This window comes from Lagenorhynchus albirostris, chromosome 11, assembly GCF_949774975.1.
Source record: "Lagenorhynchus albirostris chromosome 11, mLagAlb1.1, whole genome shotgun sequence".
NCBI classification, from domain to species: domain Eukaryota; kingdom Metazoa; phylum Chordata; class Mammalia; order Artiodactyla; family Delphinidae; genus Lagenorhynchus; species Lagenorhynchus albirostris.
In genome coordinates, this window is record NC_083105.1 from 58712251 (window position 1) to 58729848 (window position 17598).

Consider the following 17598-nt stretch of genomic DNA (forward strand, 5'->3'; position numbering starts at 1 on the left):
GTGGCGCCAATGAACTCACAGCCTGGAGAAGAGGTTGGCTGAATGGCAGCCAGTGTCGGGGCGCCTCTATGGGAATGGCGAGTTCCGGGGTTCAGCCGCTCACTCAAGCCTGTGGCAAGGGGGTGGGTTCGAGAGGCGGGCCGAAGCCGAGGGCGGCGCGGGAGGCCCTGGTGCCAGAGCGCTCTCTGGGAACCGGAAGCCTGGACCACAGCTACTGGAGGGAGCGGAGGCTGAGACTCTAACCAGGTACCGGCCCTGAGAAGGTGCGTGGGGGTGTGGGTGGAGGCAGGGACTTCTCTCTGAGAGGGCAGGCAGGCCCTGGGGGGTACGCCCCGCAGGGTTCAGACTCTGTCCCCAGGTTGAAACAGGAGCTGTCGCCTCCTTCATCCTCCTGTCCAACCTAGGTCCCCAACCGTAACGCACCCCGCCCTCCAGAAACGCCCCTGCAACTTCCAAGACCCGAAACCTGGCACTGTTGCATTGGTTCAGTGTCTTGGCCAACGCTTTTACCTTCCGGTCTGTTATTTTTGATTCTTACCAAAAAAAAGAAAGAAAAAACTAGAGTTCTTTTCAGAAAAGCTTACTGAGCACAAAATACGCGCCTAAAAGAGTGTTGGATAACTGGAGAAAAAAGGAGTTTACAGCCCTTAACCTCCGTGCTTGCAATCTATTTAAGAAGGCCAGGTTTTTTGGTTTTGTTTTTCGTATTTTAACCTCAGGGTTTACTTGCCGCCTTGCTTTATTAATACCAGCCAATTAGTTCCTTAGGAGCTGGGGCCTCGTCGTTTGTTTTTTAGTGTAAAAAGTCAAGCACTACTAAAGGGTTAAAGTGAAAAGTAGGAGCCCTTGCCCAATTCTTTACTTCCCTTGTTCCTACTTCCCAGAGGTAGAAAGGCAGCTCATGATTATTTGTACTGGTGGAAAAGAATCTTTCCCACCCCAAGCATTTGATTTGTAATAAAATCATGTGACCTTTTTTTAGACCACAGACTTGGGTGTTAATTCTTTTTTGTTAGGTTCAGGCTGCAAGATGTTTTGATTTCCTAAACAGACAGATGGCAGTGGGCGGGGAAAGGTAGGGAGAAGGGCTCCTCCCAGCCTGCTTGGTGGCAGGCAAGAACAAGTTTTGAGTGAATTTTCTCATGAACTTAATAATCCACATGAAGAATCAGAGATTGACAGAAGTCATAAAAGTGTCACAATCTTAGGGATTCAGTGACCCCTTACACAGTATTTAAATATCTTAAACATCTTCTAGAGAATGGAGCTCCTCCTTCCAACATGGAGAGCAGTTTATCTCCAAGGAGGTTCAGCCTCTGATGAAGCTTTGGGGCCAGCCGGGATAATGCTGAAATAAATACTTAAGACTGAGACTTCCCTGGTGGTCTAGTGGTTAAGACTCCACGCTTCCACTGCAGTGGGTTCAATCCCTGGTGGGGGAACTAAAATCCTACATGCCGTGCGGTGTGGCCAAAAATAAATAAATAATTTAAAAAACCCTTTTTTTAAATACTTAAGACTGACCTTTAAATGCTCCAGCATAAGTGAATACAAACACGAACAAATAAATTTAAAATAAATTCATTGGGGGAGATAGATGACATGAGATTGCGGAAGTGTCATACATGTTTGTTGAAGCTGGATGATGGGTACATGGATGATCCTTGTACTATTCACTCTACTTTGTTGTGTGTTTGAAAATTACCATTGAAACAAAAAGGCCTACATATTGGAGCTCTTAAATAGTACTCCCTGGAAGAATATACGCCAAACTGATAATATTGGTTACTTCTGGAGAGGAGGAAAAGGGACCAAGATTGGGAGTGGAGTCAATCTAGACTTTACTTTTTTTCTGTATTTTTTCTTACCTGTATAATTAAACATTTCTTAAAATTTGTAATAATAAACAATCACGAGACTGTGGATGGTTTAGTCCAGCAAAATTTCCAATTGGGAACATGCATCCTTTAGGCTCAGACCCCAAATGGCGCAGTGGGAGATGCTGCAGAATCTTGACAGCCCATTTCAGGATCAGCTGCACCAGCTCTATTCAAATAGCCTCCTGCCGGTGGACATTCGACAGAACTTGTCTGTCTGGATTGAAGATCAGAACTGGTGAGGCCTTCAGGAAGTTGGTGGGATGAGGAAAATGATTTCTTTCTTCTGAGCCCCCAGGATCCTGGAGACACCGAGGGCAGGAAGGGGTTGGAAGGCCTCAAGATAGTAGCAACCCTGCAGAGATACTAATCCTTGTCCTTCCTGGTCCCTAGGCAGGAAGCTGCACTGGGCAATGATGAGGCCAAGGCTAATATGCTGTTCTTCCACTTCTTGGACCAACTGAACTATGAGTGTAGCCGCTGCAGCCAGGACCCTGAGTGTTTGTTGCTACAGCACAACTTGCGAAAATTCTATCGGGACATTCAGGTACTTGGAGGAGCCAGGAATAACAAAGTAGGAATGGCAGCTGAGTGTAGAGGAGGAGTACGTTTTAGGGTATGGAACATAGAACAGGACCTGGAGGTTCAAAGGACAGGGGAAGATCTGGGGAAAATGGGACAGAGTCTGGACTCGGGAGATCACTGGCAGAGAGAAGGACATAGTCTAGATGACCTGTTTGGAAAGAGGCTAGGGTTTGGGGGACCAGTGGTGAAAAGGGGTAGGGCCTGGGACCCTGAAGAAGGGGAGAATACTGAGGTCACTGGTGGGGAGGGCCTGAGGTGGTAGTTCATTGATGGTAGTTAAGTTAAATCAGTCCTTTCTCTTTTCCTACTGCAGGCCTTTCCCCAGGGTGCTACCCAATTGGCTGAGATGATCTTTAATCTCCTTCTGGAAGAAAAAAGAATTCTGACCCAGGCTCAGAGGGCTCAGTCGGTGAGAACAATTTGGTGGTGATGTTGAAAGCTCCTGGAGTAGAGAGGGATCCTGCAAAGGACTCAGCAAATTTGCCTCAGAACAAGATCCCTCCACATCCTGTGGTTTCATTTCAGGCCTGGATTTCAGGGATGAAAGGTCAGAGTTGAAATGTGCTCAGAGCCTCTTATTTCAGGAGCAAGGAGAAGAACCAGCCCTTGCAGCACCTGGGGAGAGCCAGCAGCATGAGATTGAATCCCGGATCCTGGAATTAAAGGCCATGATGGAGGTTGGTAGATGTGGCAAGAGCCAGGGTGGGCAGGACTCAGCCTGCCTCCTCTCACAGAAGCAACCTCATCAGGGTCTCATCTCCTCTGCAGAAGCTGGTGAAATCCATCAGCCAACTGAAAGACCAGCAGGATGTCTTCTACTTCCGATATAAGATCCAGACCTCAGGTAGAAAGCACATTGAGGGGTGGGAGAAAGATGCCTACTGGGAAGCCAAGGGTAGAATAGAGCAGAAGGGGAAAGCCCCATAAGCAGTAATCACCTTCGGCTGCATCTTGCTGGTTACAGTCCTGCTGCCATTGCAAAGCTGGAGGTGCCAGGGTATGTTGTAGAGGTCAGGCTGGAGGTGTAGCTGAGGGACAGCTAGTGAATGTTGGAGGGGATGCTTGGGAAACTGCCTTAGCAGATTGAGTGGGCTTCTGGTTCTAGCAAGACCATTCAGAATTTGCATGAGGGCCCAGAGGTGCCTGTGCTTTGGTTGGTTCCCCTTCTTCTCCCTTCAGAACTCCCCACTCCTGACTCTGGCTGAGGTCTGGGCTGGGAAGGAGAAGGGGAGGAGCCCTAGGTCTGAGCATTTGTCTCACTCCTGCTCCTGCTGTCCAGCCAGGACACCCTCTTTGGACCCCCATCAGAGCAGACAGCAGGACATTCTGCAGGAAACGCTCAATGAACTGGACAGAAGGAGAAAGGTGGGTGGCAGAGGACAGAGGGAGTGGGCAGCAGGGAACTGGGGAAAATGAGGCATCGGGAGCCCGGGCCTCCTAGCCTTGGCTTCTTTGTCTCTTCATCCCTGGTTGAATGGTGGAGGGTGATGGTGAGAGGCTCTCAGCACTCACTTTATGTCTTTCATAGGAGGTGCTAGATGCCTCCAAAGCACTGCTAGGCCGATTAACTACCCTAATTGAGCTACTGCTGCCCAAGTTGGAGGAGTGGAAAGTTCAGCAGCAGAAAGCCTGCATTGGAGGTCCCCCGGATGGAGGGTTGGAGCAGTTGGAGAAGTGGTGAGAGGCACCTCCCCACCCTCGTGCTCACCTGGCCCTAGTCCTACCTACCCCCTGTGCTTTGTAGGTTATAATGCCCTGTATATGACAAGAGATATTGCCCTCCTTAATCTCTGCTCCCTAGAATGATCCCAGCTCCCTTGTCTGACTGCAGCTATGCTCTGCTCTTCATTCTCACCACTCATGGAGCCCAGAGCCCAGTCTTTGCTTTGGGGAAAGTAATGAATTGATCCACAATCCGATTTCTCCTTCCTGCTTAATCACCCGAGAAATATCGTTTTACCTTTTTTTCAGTGCAGTGAATATAATGCCAAAAAAAAAATTACCAGTTACCTTAATATCCAGATGTAGCTACTATAATATTATTAAACAAAAATTGAATCATACTGTTCATACTATTTTGAGATCTGTGGGTTTGTTTGTTTTTTTTAACTTAGCACTATATCATATTTACCCATGCCCATGATACTTTTATTTTTTGCATCTTTTGGCCATGCCACACAGCATATGGGATGTGGGATCGTTCCTCAACTAGGGATCAAACCTGCACCCCCTACAGTGGAAGGGTGGAGTCTTAACCACTGGACCATCATGGAAGTCCCTACGCATGATACTTTTTTTTTTTTCTTTTTTTGGCTGTATTGGGTCTTCGTTGCTGTGCACGGGCTTTCTCTAGTTGTGGTGAACGGAGGCTACTCTTCATTGCGGTGCACAGGCTTCTCATTGCGGTGGCTTCTCTTGTTGCGGAGCACAGGCTCTAGGCGCGCGGGCTTCAGTAGTTGTGGCACGTGGGCTCAGTAGTTGTGGCTCTTGGGCTCTAGAACGCAGGCTCAGTAGTTGTGGCGCACAGGCTTGGTTGCTCCGCAGCATGTGGGATCTTCCCGGACCAGGGCTTGAACCTGTGTCCCCTGCATTGGCAGGCGGATTCTTACCCACTGCACCACCAGGGAAGCCCTAAACAAATTTCTTTATTTGTTTTCCAGTAAACTCCTTATTTTATATTAATTTTATTGTGATGTAGAAAAAAATAACTAATGTGTCCTTCAACATATTTGAAAAATACCTATTATTTAGATATTTTGTCATGAGAAAATTTATTATAATTTAAACTATTAAAAATATACCATGGGGGGGCACCCGTGGAATGAACTGGGAGACTGGGATTGACATATATACACTATTGATACTATGTATAAAATAGATAACTAATGAGAACCTACTGTATAGAACAGGGAACTCTACTCAGTGCTCTGTGGTGACCTAAATAGAAAGGAAATCCAAAAAAGAGGGAATATATGTATACATGTAGCTGATTCACTTTGCTGTACAGCAGAAAGTAACACAACATTGTAAAGCAACTATTCTCCAATAAAATTTAATATAAAAAAATAAAAATATACCACTCTTCAGATAAATTGAAAACAGTTATATAGGGCTTAGGGTACAGGATAAGTATTTACATTACAGTTGCACATGTATTCATCATTTTGTACAGGGGTTGGCAAATTATGGCCTGTGAGTGATTTCTTGCTATTTTAAACAGTGCTACAGTAAATAACCTCATAGCTCCATCTTTATTTACATCTCCAGTTATTTCTGTAATGTAAGTTATCAGAAGTGATATTCCTGGGTTAAAGTATATATTGGATTGGCCAAAAAGTTCGCTTGGTTAGTGAATGCATTGTTCGATAAAATTCTTGGTGAAAATGAAAAATGCGTTTTTTGTTTTTACTTAAAACTGAATGAACTTTTTGGCCAACCCAATATCTTTTCTTGGTGGTGATGCTGTTACTGTGTTGTTCTTTTGTTTCATTGTTTTTAATACAAAGAGCTGTATTTCTTTTTCTGATTGTAAATATAAAATATACTAATTGGAAAAATTTCAGAAAACTTACAAGAGAAAAAAAGTAAAAATTACCCATGTGCATAATCTGATCATTCAGAGGTAACCACTGTTAATGCTTTTCAAAAAAAATTTTTTGATATGGACCATTTTTAAAGTCTTTATTGAATTTGTTACAGTATTGCTTCTGTTTTATGTTTTGGTTTTTGGGCTGTGAGGCATGTGGGATTTTAGCTCCCCAACCAGGGATCGAACCCACACCCCCTGCATTGGAAGGTGAAGTCTTAACCATTGGACCACCAGGGAAGTCCCCTGTTAATGCTTTTGAATACATTTTTCCAGATTTTCCTGGTGCATATTCACAAATATACATCTATTTTAAACAGAACTCAGATTATATCATATATATACTGTCTTGTAATTTTTATAATTTAATGTTTTTGAAAATTTTTTCTTGTCAAAAATTTGTGTCTATATCATTTTTAATGGTTGCATAGTATTCCATGATGTCAATATGCCATAATTTACATACCCAATACCAATTGTTTCTAATTTTTCTATTACAGAAAACAAAGCTATGAACTATGAACATCTGTCTTTGTCCATTTGTTTGTCTGATTATTTCCTTAGGATATATCTTAGAAATGGAATACTGCAAAATGTATATACATTTTTTGAAGCTTTTTATTTTTTATATATTTTTTGGCCACACCACGCAGCATGTGGGATTTTAGTTCCCCGACTAGGGATTGAACCCGCGCCCCTTGCGTCGGAAGTGTGGAGTCTTAACCACTGGACCACCAGGGAAGTACCCTGAAGCTTTTTAAAAAAATAGTTCCAAACTGCTATCCCAATCTGTTTGCTCTTATGTAGTGGATAATTGTCTTCCTGTTACCATATTGCCTATTATTATTATTTCTTATTATATAGACAGTAAAACACATACAACTTCATCCCTTACTAGTTTTATGACCTTGAGCAAGTCACTTTAATCTTTCTGTGCCTCAGCTTTACCATCTGTAAAATAGGGATAATAATAGTACCTACCTCATAGGGTTGTTGTAAGAATTAACCCTATGCATGAAGATGTGTGAAGCACTTAGAATAAAAAGTACATATCAGGGCTTCCCTGGTGGCGCAGTGGTTGAGCGTGCGCCTGCCGCCTGCCGATGCAGGGGACACGGGTTCGTGCCCCGGTCTGGGAGGATCCCACATGCCGCGGAGCGGCTGGGCCCGTGAGCCATGGCCGCTGAGCCTGCGCGTCCAGAGCCTGTGCTCCGCAACGGGAGAGGCCACAACAGTGAGAGGCCCGGGTATCGCAAAAAAAAAAAAAAAAAAGTACATATCAAGCATCATGTGAAAGTTAGCTTTATTATGTTAATAAATCTTTTATCAATTTTATATGTGAAAGCGGCTTTGATATTCATTCCTTAGGTTATGAACAAAGTTGAAAAATCTTTCACATGTTTTCTGGATTCTTTTTTGTCCCAATCAGTTTCTGACTCTCCACATAGTTAAAGGGGAGCTCTTGGAGCCTGTTTGGGGATTCCAGGAAACTGATGGATTCTTTCTCCCTTGAATTCTGTCACCCAGGTTCACAGCTGGAGCAAAGCTGTTGTTTCATCTGCGGCAGCTGCTGAAGGAGCTGAAGGGATTGAGTCACATGGTCACCTATCAGGGGGACCCTCTGATCGAAGGGGTGGATCTGCGGAAGGCCCAGGTCACAGAGCTGCTACTTCGCCTGCTCCACAGGTCTAGAGGCCAGGGAGGGACCTCGAGGGAGGCCAGAGGGAAGGGACAAGGGGAGCCATTCTTACAGATACTGACCTCTATATATTCTCTCCACATCTCCCCAGAGCCTTTGTAGTAGAAACCCAGCCCTGCATGCCCCAAACTCCCCATCGACCCCTCATCCTCAAGACTGGGAGCAAGTTCACCGTCCGAACAAGGTTGGCATTTCAGAACTCATTCCTACTTCCTTTTACCAGCCCTGGCACTGATGCTTTCTGGTTTTACAAATCTTCCCACTCTTGGCTGTTTCTTCTCTCTTTTCCCCTCAATCTCCTTACCTCTTCTAATCTCTTCCCTTGTTTTTTTCAAACATCTGGTCTATCCAGGAGATTGAAGTTGACCACTTTCCCCCATCTCCTTCCCTCCCTTGCAGGCTGCTGGTGAGACTCCAGGAAGGCAATGAGTCACTGACTGCAGAAGTCTCCATTGACAGGTAAGTTGGGGCAGGTGAAGGGTGGGACCAAGGGGTGGCCAGGAAGTGGGGTGGTGGGGTGGAGGAGGCACCTACTCTTCACAACAGGGCCCTGGGGCTGTGTTCTTTTCCCTTCCATCCCTACCTCATAGAAATAGCTCATCTCTTTTGTTGAGTGCTTACTACGTGACATGTAGCTTGTCAAGTACCCAATTTAAAGTTGTCACAGGGGGCTTCCCTGGTGGCGCAGTGGTTGAGAGTCCACCTGCCGATGCAGGGGACACGGGTTCGTGCCCCGGTCCGGGAAGATCCCACATGCCACGGAGCGGCTGGGCCCGTGAGCCGTGGCCGCTGAGCCTGCGCGTACGGAGCCTGTGCTCCGCAACGGGAGAGGCCACAACAGTGAGAGGCCCGCGTACTGCAAAAAAAAAAAAATAATAATAAAAATAAATAAATAAAATAAAATTGTCACAGGAACCCCATGAGTTAGGTATTATCAAGGCACTATTCAAATGAGGAAACAAGTTCAGATAATTTATGTCTCTAGTGCAAGGCCACATAGCTGGTGAGCTGCAGATTTGGGTTTGAACCCGGGTCTGTCTGATTCCACAGACCAAATTCCTAACTTCTACACTATTTTGCTTCCCAGTGATTTTTTTTTTTCTTTACAGAAATCCTCCTGAATCACAAGGGTAGGTGCCTGACAAGGACACTGCAAACTTTTGTGCACTGCATGACCTGTACCATCACATGTGGCAGCCCTGATGGGGACACAAACAAGGAGGAGGTTGATTTGGGTGGTGTATGGACAGAGGGAGAAGGGGAGGTCTGAAATGAAGTGGAACTTTTGTTATTTTCCTGCTGAGTTTTTAGAATAACTCTGCTCTTGACCTGCATATATCTTCTTCCTCCTTGGAATAGCTTCCGGAAGTTCAACATTCTGACCTCAAACCAGAAAACTTTGACTCCTGAGAAAGGGCAGAGTCAGGGCTTAATTTGGGACTTCGGCTACCTGGTAAGAAGGGATGGTATCTTAAGGTTGTAGTCCGATCGAACAAGCTGGAGGAAGTTCCCAGGCCTTGGGAAGTCCTGAGGGCAAAGCAGGGGTTCCAGGGACCCTGGGGTCCTTGCTCTGGCCTTCTCTCTCCCTCCCCTCAATTCACAGACACTGATGGAGCAGCGTTCAGGTAGTTCAGGAAAGGGCAGCAATAAGGTGAGGCCTGGACAGGGGGTTGGGGGGCAGGAGGAACTTACCAAAAGGCACGCTGATCACTGTGTCTTCTGCTGTCCCAGGGGCTGCTAGCCGTGACAGAGGAACTGCACATTATCAGCTTCACAGTCAGATACACCTACCAGGGTCTGAAGCAGGAACTGAAAGTGAGTGAAAATGGAGTGCGTTTGGGGAAAGACCTAAGGAGGGGTTAAGCAGAAGCCTCTCAGGGTGGAATATTGTCTGCCCTTGACAGATGTCTACAGCTGGAAACATCACATCCCTCTTCTGTGATTTCTGTCTCCTCCCCAGACAGACACCCTTCCTGTGGTGATTATTTCTAACATGAACCAACTCTCAGTTGCCTGGGCCTCGGTTCTCTGGTTCAATCTGCTCAGCTCAGACCCCCAGGTAGGCGGTGGGGGCCAACAGGTGAAGGGTGGCAAGGAGGGGCGTGGAAGCTTGGTGTGAGGGCACTACTTCTGAGCCACCCGGTCCCTTCCTACCTCTGCAGAATCAACAGTTCTTCTCCAGCCCCGCCAAGGCCCCCTGGGACTTGCTGGGCCCTGCTCTCAGTTGGCAGTTCTCCTCCTACGTTGGCCGAGGCCTCAACTCAGACCAGCTTGGCATGCTGCGGGACAAGCTGTTTGGTACAGACCTTCTTTTCTCTCAGCGTTTCCCCAGCCTTTGTCTGCCCGCACCCTCCATCCTTTCTGTCCCAGGACCCTTGGCCCTGCCTTCTGTCATCTGAACTGTCTGTCTGCCCACAGGGCAGAACTCCAAGACTGAGGGTGACTTGTTGTCCTGGGTCAATTTCATTAAGGTAACTCTCTGCATCCTGTGCAGCTAGACCTTGGCCCCCATCCAATTACTAGTCCTTCCCCACACCCAGGGCAGTTCCACATCTCTTCCTGCCTTTCCATTCCTCCTTCAGCGAGAGAGCCCCCCTGGCAAGCTACCATTCTGGACATGGCTAGACAAAATTCTGGACCTGGTACATGACCACCTGAAGGATCTCTGGAACGATGGGTAAGGCCTTGGTCAGCCTCCCTCTCTTCCCTGCCGCCTTTCTCTGCTTGAGAGTGGACTCTGTGCGCCCTCATGTGGCAAATAGGGGGAGAGAGCAGAACCTGGTGCCAGGTCATACTCCCTCACGTTTGCAGTAATAGTCTCCTAGCCCGTATTTGTCTAGCATCCACTGTGTTCCAGAGCCTGCTGGGTGCTTTTTATGAATTCTCTCACGTAATCCTTATAACCTTGCTGGGCGATGGGTGTTGCCACCCTCAAGGGAGGAAATGAAAGCTCAGAGAGGTTAAAGGACTTACACCAGGGGCAGAGCTGAGATTCAAACCGAGGCCTGTCTGACCTCACGCCTATGCTCTTTCCACCACACTGCCTGCCCATTTGTGTAGCACTTTGCCTTTTACAAGGTGCTTTTCATCTGTGTGACCTCACCGCAGCTTCACACCTCTTCCAACCCTGGGAGGTGGATATTGTCAGTAAAGTGAAATGACTTGGCCAACATGGAACAGTTTGTAACAAGGTGGCAGAGCCAGGGCCCAGACCTGGCAGTCTGTCCCTCTACAAGGGGAGCAGGAGGCAGGAGGGCCTCACAGCTGCTCTCTGTGCTGCAGACACATCATGGGCTTTGTAAGCCGGAGCCAGGAGCGCCGGCTGCTGAAGAAGACCATCTCTGGCACCTTTCTGCTGCGCTTCAGTGAAACATTGGAAGGGGGCATTACCTGCTCCTGGGTGGAACACCAAGATGATGGTCAGCTGCCCTGCCCTCCTGTTTCCACAGCCTCTCTTGCTGCCCCTCTGCCTGCCCTTGGCTTCCCTGGCTCTGTCCTGAATCCCTCAGCAGATTTGTTGTTGGGCAGCCAGGGTGGGGAGCTCCCAGGCCCAGCCTCTTCCCTCAAGCCTGCCTGTTCCTGTATCCACTCTCCAGATAAGGTGCTCATCTACTCTGTGCAGCCCTTCACCAAGGAGGTGCTGCAGTCACTCCCGCTGGCCAAAATCATCAGCCAGTACCAGCTGCTCACTGAGGAGAACATACCTGAGAACCCACTGTGCTTCCTCTACCCACGAATCCCCCGGGATGAGGCTTTTGGGCGCTACTCCCAGGAGAAAGGTGAGAAGCATTGATATACTTCACTGGTAGAGTGCAAGGATCCACAGGCATCCACACATCCAACTCTTTCCTTTCAGCGTGGGAAAACTGACACCCAAAGAAGTTAAGGGCTTTGTCTGTGGGACACTGCTAGTTAGTAGGGAGACATGACTGTCAGGACCACCTGCACTAGGGGACCCTGGGGCTATGTGTCCAATCTCCTGACCTCCCCTGCCTCCTGTGTCTGTCCCCCATAGTTAATCTCCAGGAACGGAAGAAATACCTGAAACATAAGCTCATTGTGGTCTCTAACAGGTGAGATGTGAACTCTTTGCCCATCTTCCCTAACTCTTTTTGGCTGATATAGTGACCCAAACCTGCCCAATTCCGGTCTCTCCAGCCTTCTTTCCTACTGACCCACACTCCCCAGCCTTCTGGGTTTGTTTCCTGCTCTTTTAGTCTCTCTCCTCTCTGTTTTCCTGCTGCCATCCTTAGGTTGTCTCCACAGGGGTTCCCTGATAATAATAGTCATAATCATTGATGTTAATGGACATCTACTTAATGCCAAGCATGGTACTAGATTTTTTTAGAACATTTTTAAAATTTAATCCTTATGAGAACCCATTTGAGCCAGTAATGAATGATAACAGCCACATTTAATGAAAGTTTATTATGTTCCAGGCACTGGGCTAAATGCTTTGTGTTCATTTTCTCATTTATTGAATCTTCATAATTGTCCTGTGAGGCAGAAGCTACTGTTATTACTGTTTTCAGCTGAGGAACCTGAGGTTTAACGTGGTGAAGTGGCATGCCTAAGATACATGGCTAATCAATGATCCAAGTCTGTCAAATTCCAAAGCCCTGCTTTTAACCATCTTACTGCCTCTCAAGTATTATGAGGTATTGTTGTTCCCTTTTTACAGATGATAAATCTGAGGTCAGAGAGGTTAGGTCACTTTGCCTAAGGTCACCCAACTCGTAAATGATAGGATTTAAACCTCTGGTTAACCTTAAGCCCTCTGCTCTATTGCCTTTTAGACTAGAGAGATAGACTCTGCTTTCTCTACCATTCCCCACTTTACCTAAACGACTGAGCCCTGCTCCTTTGTCTGTATTGGGGTATCCAGACAGGTGGATGAGCTGCAACAACTGCCGGAGCTTAAGCTGGAGCCAGAACTGGAGTCATTCGAGCTGGATCTGGGGCTGGCACGAGGGCCGGAGCCAGGGCCGGGCCTGGACTTAGAGCCACTGCTGGAGGCAGGGCTGGATTTGGGGCCAGCACTGGAGTCCACTCTGGAGCCCACTCTGGAGCCCGTGCTGGAGTCCACCCTGGAGCCCGTGCTGGAGTCCACTCTGGAGCCCACTCTGGAGCCCGTGCTGGAGTCCACCCTGGAGCCCGTGCTGGAGTCCACTCTGGAGCCCGTGCTGGAGTCCACTCTGGAGCCCACACTGGAGTCCACTCTGGAGCCCGTGCTGGAGTCCATTCTGGAGCCCACACTGGAGTCCACTCTGGAGCCCGTGCTGGAGCCCACACTAGGCGAGGTGTCACAGAGAGTCCCAGTGCCAGACCTGGGACCAGGACTGAAGCTGGAGCCTATTCCAGAGCCTATTTCACAGCCACTGCCAGAGCCGGATTTGCCCCATGATCTGAGGCACCTGAACACTGAGGACATGGAAAGTAAGTGATGAGATGGGGCTAGGGAAGAGGGGACACATTCCCGTTCCCAACTCCCCTCCCTCACCCACTACAGAAAAAGACAGTTCTGAGCTCCTCATTGGAGAAAGGCTTATATCCCTGTGATTCCTTTTATTAGGATATACACACACGCCTCCCCCGCCCCACCTAAGTGACCCCCTCAGGCCCTGTCTAGGCCTCTGCTGCCATCCTCTCTCACTTTCCCTGCTGCTTTGGGAACTCCTTGTCTAAGATCAGGGCCTGACTTCTTTCTCTGGACTATCTAGTCTTCAGAAACAGCATGAAGATTGAAGAAATCATGCCAAATGGTGACCCACTGTTGGCTGGCCAGAACACCGTGGATGAAGTTTACGTCTTCCCTCGCAGCCATTTCTACACAGATGGGCCCTTGATTCCTTCTGACTACTAGAAACTACATTTTCTCTGTTCTTTCCATATATTTTGCCCCTCCTACCTCTCACATCATGATGTTGCTCTCCAAGGATGGGAAATCAGGCATGTGCTCCTTCTAAACTGGGTTAACCGTGGGATTTGGAGTGAGAGGTAGAAGCATAATACAGGTAAGGAACAGTCACCAATGAATCAGAACAGATGTTACCCATAGCTCCAGCTAGGAGCCTGGAGGCTGCCTGCTGTGCTGGGAGGTATAGGAATTTGAGAGCAGGCCAGAACAGTTAGGAGGTACTTGGAGGGCTCAGGGCAGTGGCTTCTTTCCAATATGGAAGGCTTTCAACATTTTAGTAGCTGATAAGACTAACCTAGTGCCTACTTCATCTTCCTGGAGTGCCCTTTCTGCTCAAAACAGCTCTGACTTCTGATCCTGCAGTGATTCAGAACTCCTGTCTTTGGCCAAATACACTCTTGGCCAGGAAAGCAGGGAAGGAAGCCCTGGGTCAGGGAGCAAGAGAGGGCCACACTTAGGACCCCCACTTCCTAATCACAGTCCCTTGTAATCTCATTCAGCTTGCTTAGCCATGTAGGGATTAAGGCCAAAAAGATCACGGTTACTCTATATACCAAGGGGTCATGAGGAAAGATCCCTCTCCACCATAGCCCTGCAGAGTAGAAGGATGCATTTTGTAGTCCTTTGGCTCTGTTTTTCCGTTCTGTTTCTTTTTACTAACAAGCCTAGAAATTAGACTTAGATATCCACATAAATAAGTCTTTATTGAAAAAAGTGCATAATTCAGTATAAATATAATAAATAATCCTCCCTCCAAACTGCTGCCACGATGATAAATAATCCCAAAATTTCCCTTCCCATGTAATAAATATTCAACCTGTTCTAGGTCAGCATCATAAGTCAGTTTTGGTAATTTTTCAACAGAGCAAGTCCTGTTAAAATTAATGGACTGATTAACTTGTTGGCTCACAGCTGTCTAGGCTGATAAATTCATCTTAGCATTGCTGAGCCGTGGAGGTCTGGGTGCCATCCTTAAGCTGCTGGCTTAGGGGCTCAGAGTTGCTGCTCCATGGGCAAAGACCCTGGCAGCTACAGCCACAAAGGCCTGGAGGCTGCGAAGGATCTTGAGGCGGAGAAGGAGGCGCTGCCACGGCTGGCTGGGACTGGGGCTTGGAGTCTGCTCAATCTCCCAGTGGTGACCCTCGGGCTGAAAGGACACAGGGCACAATCAGAGAGGACTCTAGATCCTTCACTCCCCCGCCAGGCCCTGTCTCTGACACCTGCAAGCCCCACTTCTCCAGGCCCCTAGTTCATACCTGCAAGAGTTCCCTGAGGCCCAGTAGGGAGGCATGAAGCTGGCCCACAGGGCCATCGGGGAGTAGAGAAGGCTCCCCTGTGAAAATATCTGAGCCCAGCAGCTTCTCGTAAAAAACCAAGCCTTGGTGGATCCTTTGCAAGCAGGACTGGGGAGAAAAGAAAGCAGTGAAAGAAAACAGATACAGGGACTTCCCTGGTGGTCCAGTGGTTAAGACTCCGTGCTTCCACTGTAGGGGGCATGGGTTTGATCCCGGGTTGGGGAACTAAGATCCCGCATGTCACTCAGCGCAGCCAAAAAGAACACCAAAAACAAAAAAGAGAGGGAGAGGAAGAAAGAAAAAGAAAAAAGGAAGGAAGGAAAGAAAGAAAAAAAGGAGGGGAAAGCAAAGAGTGAGAAGAAGGAAGGAAGGAAAGAAAAGAGAAAGGAAAAGAAAAAAGATACTTTCTAATTACTTCACCAAAGACCCATCTGATATTTGCCATTCTTAGAAACGGCTGTGATATGAATGTTTGTGTCCCCAGAAAATTCATATTTTGATATCCTGATCCCCGTGTGACTGTATTAGGAAGTGGGACCCTTGGGGGGTTATTAGGTCATGAGGACGGAGCCCTCAAGAATGGGATTATTGCTCTTATAAAGGAGACCCACAGAACTCCCTAATCACTTCCACAATGTGAGGAGACAAGAAGTCTGCAACCTGAAGAGGGCCCTCACTCAACCATGCTGGCACCTTAATCTCGGACTTGCAGCCTCCGGAACTGTGAGAAATAAATGTCTGTGGTGGGCTTCCTTGGTGGCACAGTGGTTAAGAATCCGCCTGCCAATAGCAGGGGACACGGGTTCAAGCCCTGGTCCAGGAAGATCCCACGTGCCGCGGAGCAGCTAAGCCCGTGTGCCACGACTACTGAAGCCCACGCACCTAGAGCCCATACTCCGCAGCAAGAGAAGCCACTGCAATAGAGCCCACACACTGCAACGAAGAGTAGCCTCTGCTCACCGCAACTAGAGAAAGCCCACACGCAGCCACAAAGACCCAACGCAGCCAAAAATAAATAAAAAATTTAAAAATAAGTTTATTTTTTAAAATAAAAAATAAATGTTGTTTATAAACCACTGAGTCTATGGTTTGTTGTTATAGCAGGCTGAATGGACAAGGACAGATACAACTTTTACTAATTCACCATGGTGTCCAGCTCTGTCCCCAGTCCCCTCTTCCTTGCAGCCCAGCCTCATCTTAGTACCTGACTGTTGTCCCTGAGTCCTTGTGGATCACAGCCATCCTCACACTGGATATGGGGGACATGATTTGTAGTCTCATCATCTTCTTCTCTTGGTAGATCCTGGAATGGAGGAGGGGTGGGAAGAGTAAAGAAAGAAGTACTTTCAAACCCCACCTGGATCCTCAGGCTGTGACTCTCCCTGGAACCCCACTCCCCTGTCCTCTCTTACCCTCTGATGGCTTTCAACCCTCCAGTTTCCACCCTAGGCCACAGAGTCTTCCACTGCAGCCTTGGAGGGCTTGGATAGGCTCCTGTTTGGTCCCAGAGGCTGCCACTCACCACATGTCCCATTGGTTGATGTGCACTCCAGGCCAGCATGCAGAGCTGCTGTGAGAGCTGCTGGCCCCGAACCCAAGCAGGGCTGCTGCCCTCAGCCGCAGCCCGGCCCCGAGCAATCCAGGGCAGCAGCAGCAGCAGCAGCACAGCTCTGCTCCCCAGCATCTCGTTGCCTGCTTCTCAGATCTGGCTGGCTCTGTGCCTTGCAGTCCCTGTGGAATCTCTGTCCACTTCCCCTTGCTCTGAGCCTGATTCTCTTTGTTCTGTGCGTCTCTGGTTTGGTTCCCTCTGTCGTTCACCAAGTTTCTGAGCTGCTTTCTGTAGATTTTCTCCCCTTGTCTCTGAGTCTCTTTTTAAGCTCCCTGCATTGTAAGACCCGCCCTTTATACTAGCAGGTGACTCACAGCAGGTGGGATTCCCCTCCCTGCATCATCTCCCTCCGTGGGGAGCCCAGGTAAGTAGCCTCAGTTCCAGGGGAAATGAGTCGTGTGGTTGCCGTGACTGGAGGCCTGGGATGGGACTTAACGTGTAATGCTCTCCAGGAATCAAAGAGGCTGTAGAAGGGGGTGGGGTGGGAGTAACGAATATTTAAATGAATCTAGTCTCAAGTTCCTTCCTGCTTAACCTTTCCCTCATCTTTTTGCCTCTCTAAGCTATATCTTCCCTCCCTTCAAACCTAATTTCCTCACCCCTGCCTGCCTGAGTAAAAATCAAAACAGAAGCATTCATTTATCTCCCAATAGGATGGCAAGCTCAGTTTGGAATGAAGTTTGGTTCCCACCTGATGCCCTCAATCTAAGAATAAGGGGGCTTCTTAGTCTCTGTTGAGAACGGTGTTATTTTCACTGGGAGACAATGGACATGAAGGCACTTTGTGAACTGGGAAACCACATAAGTTCGGTATAAGGTATTATTGCTCCCTCACTTCAGGCCTCACTCTGGAGGCTAGGAGGGCTGTTGGAAGGAAAGAGCTGTTGCGAAGAACCATCTGATTCCTCAACCTTAGTGGCCTAAGTTTCTTGGGCTCTGTGGGATTCAGGTGATTTGGGGGTGGGGGACACCAGTGTAAGCAAGGGCTAGAAATCCAACTGAGATATTCCAGCACCCAGCCCTTCACCGT

At 48.0% G+C, this 17598-nt stretch overlaps 2 protein-coding genes across 7 annotated transcripts; one reads left to right on the top strand and one right to left on the bottom strand.

Annotated features, from left to right (window-relative positions):
- Positions 1-46: 46 nt before the first annotated feature.
- On the top strand, positions 47-16037 carry STAT2 (signal transducer and activator of transcription 2). 6 transcript variants are annotated; one of them, XM_060165862.1, is made up of 24 exons: positions 47-263; positions 1972-2115; positions 2271-2424; positions 2776-2871; positions 3047-3139; positions 3231-3306; positions 3742-3827; positions 3991-4139; positions 7576-7734; positions 7839-7931; positions 8147-8206; positions 8857-8877; positions 9107-9200; positions 9351-9398; positions 9479-9562; positions 9708-9806; positions 9910-10045; positions 10166-10218; positions 10330-10424; positions 11030-11166; positions 11344-11526; positions 11763-11820; positions 12633-13183; positions 13468-16037. In XM_060165862.1, the coding sequence occupies exons 2-24, from the start codon at positions 1985-1987 to the stop codon at positions 13608-13610; spliced, it is 2799 nt and encodes a 932-aa protein (XP_060021845.1). In that variant the 5' UTR covers positions 47-263; positions 1972-1984; the 3' UTR covers positions 13611-16037. The 6 variants fall into 6 exon arrangements, with proteins under 6 accessions (XP_060021845.1, XP_060021846.1, XP_060021847.1 ...); XM_060165863.1 differs by having other exon boundaries at positions 47-246; XM_060165864.1 differs by lacking the exon at positions 1972-2115.
- IL23A (interleukin 23 subunit alpha) lies at positions 14385-17104 on the bottom strand. The gene is made up of 4 exons (XM_060165868.1): positions 16482-17104; positions 16164-16262; positions 14921-15067; positions 14385-14811 (listed from the first exon to the last, which is right to left on the bottom strand). Exons 1-4 carry the CDS (start codon positions 16641-16643, stop codon positions 14650-14652), a joined length of 570 nt encoding a protein of 189 aa, XP_060021851.1. The 5' UTR covers positions 16644-17104; the 3' UTR covers positions 14385-14649.
- Positions 17105-17598: the final 494 nt, after the last annotated feature.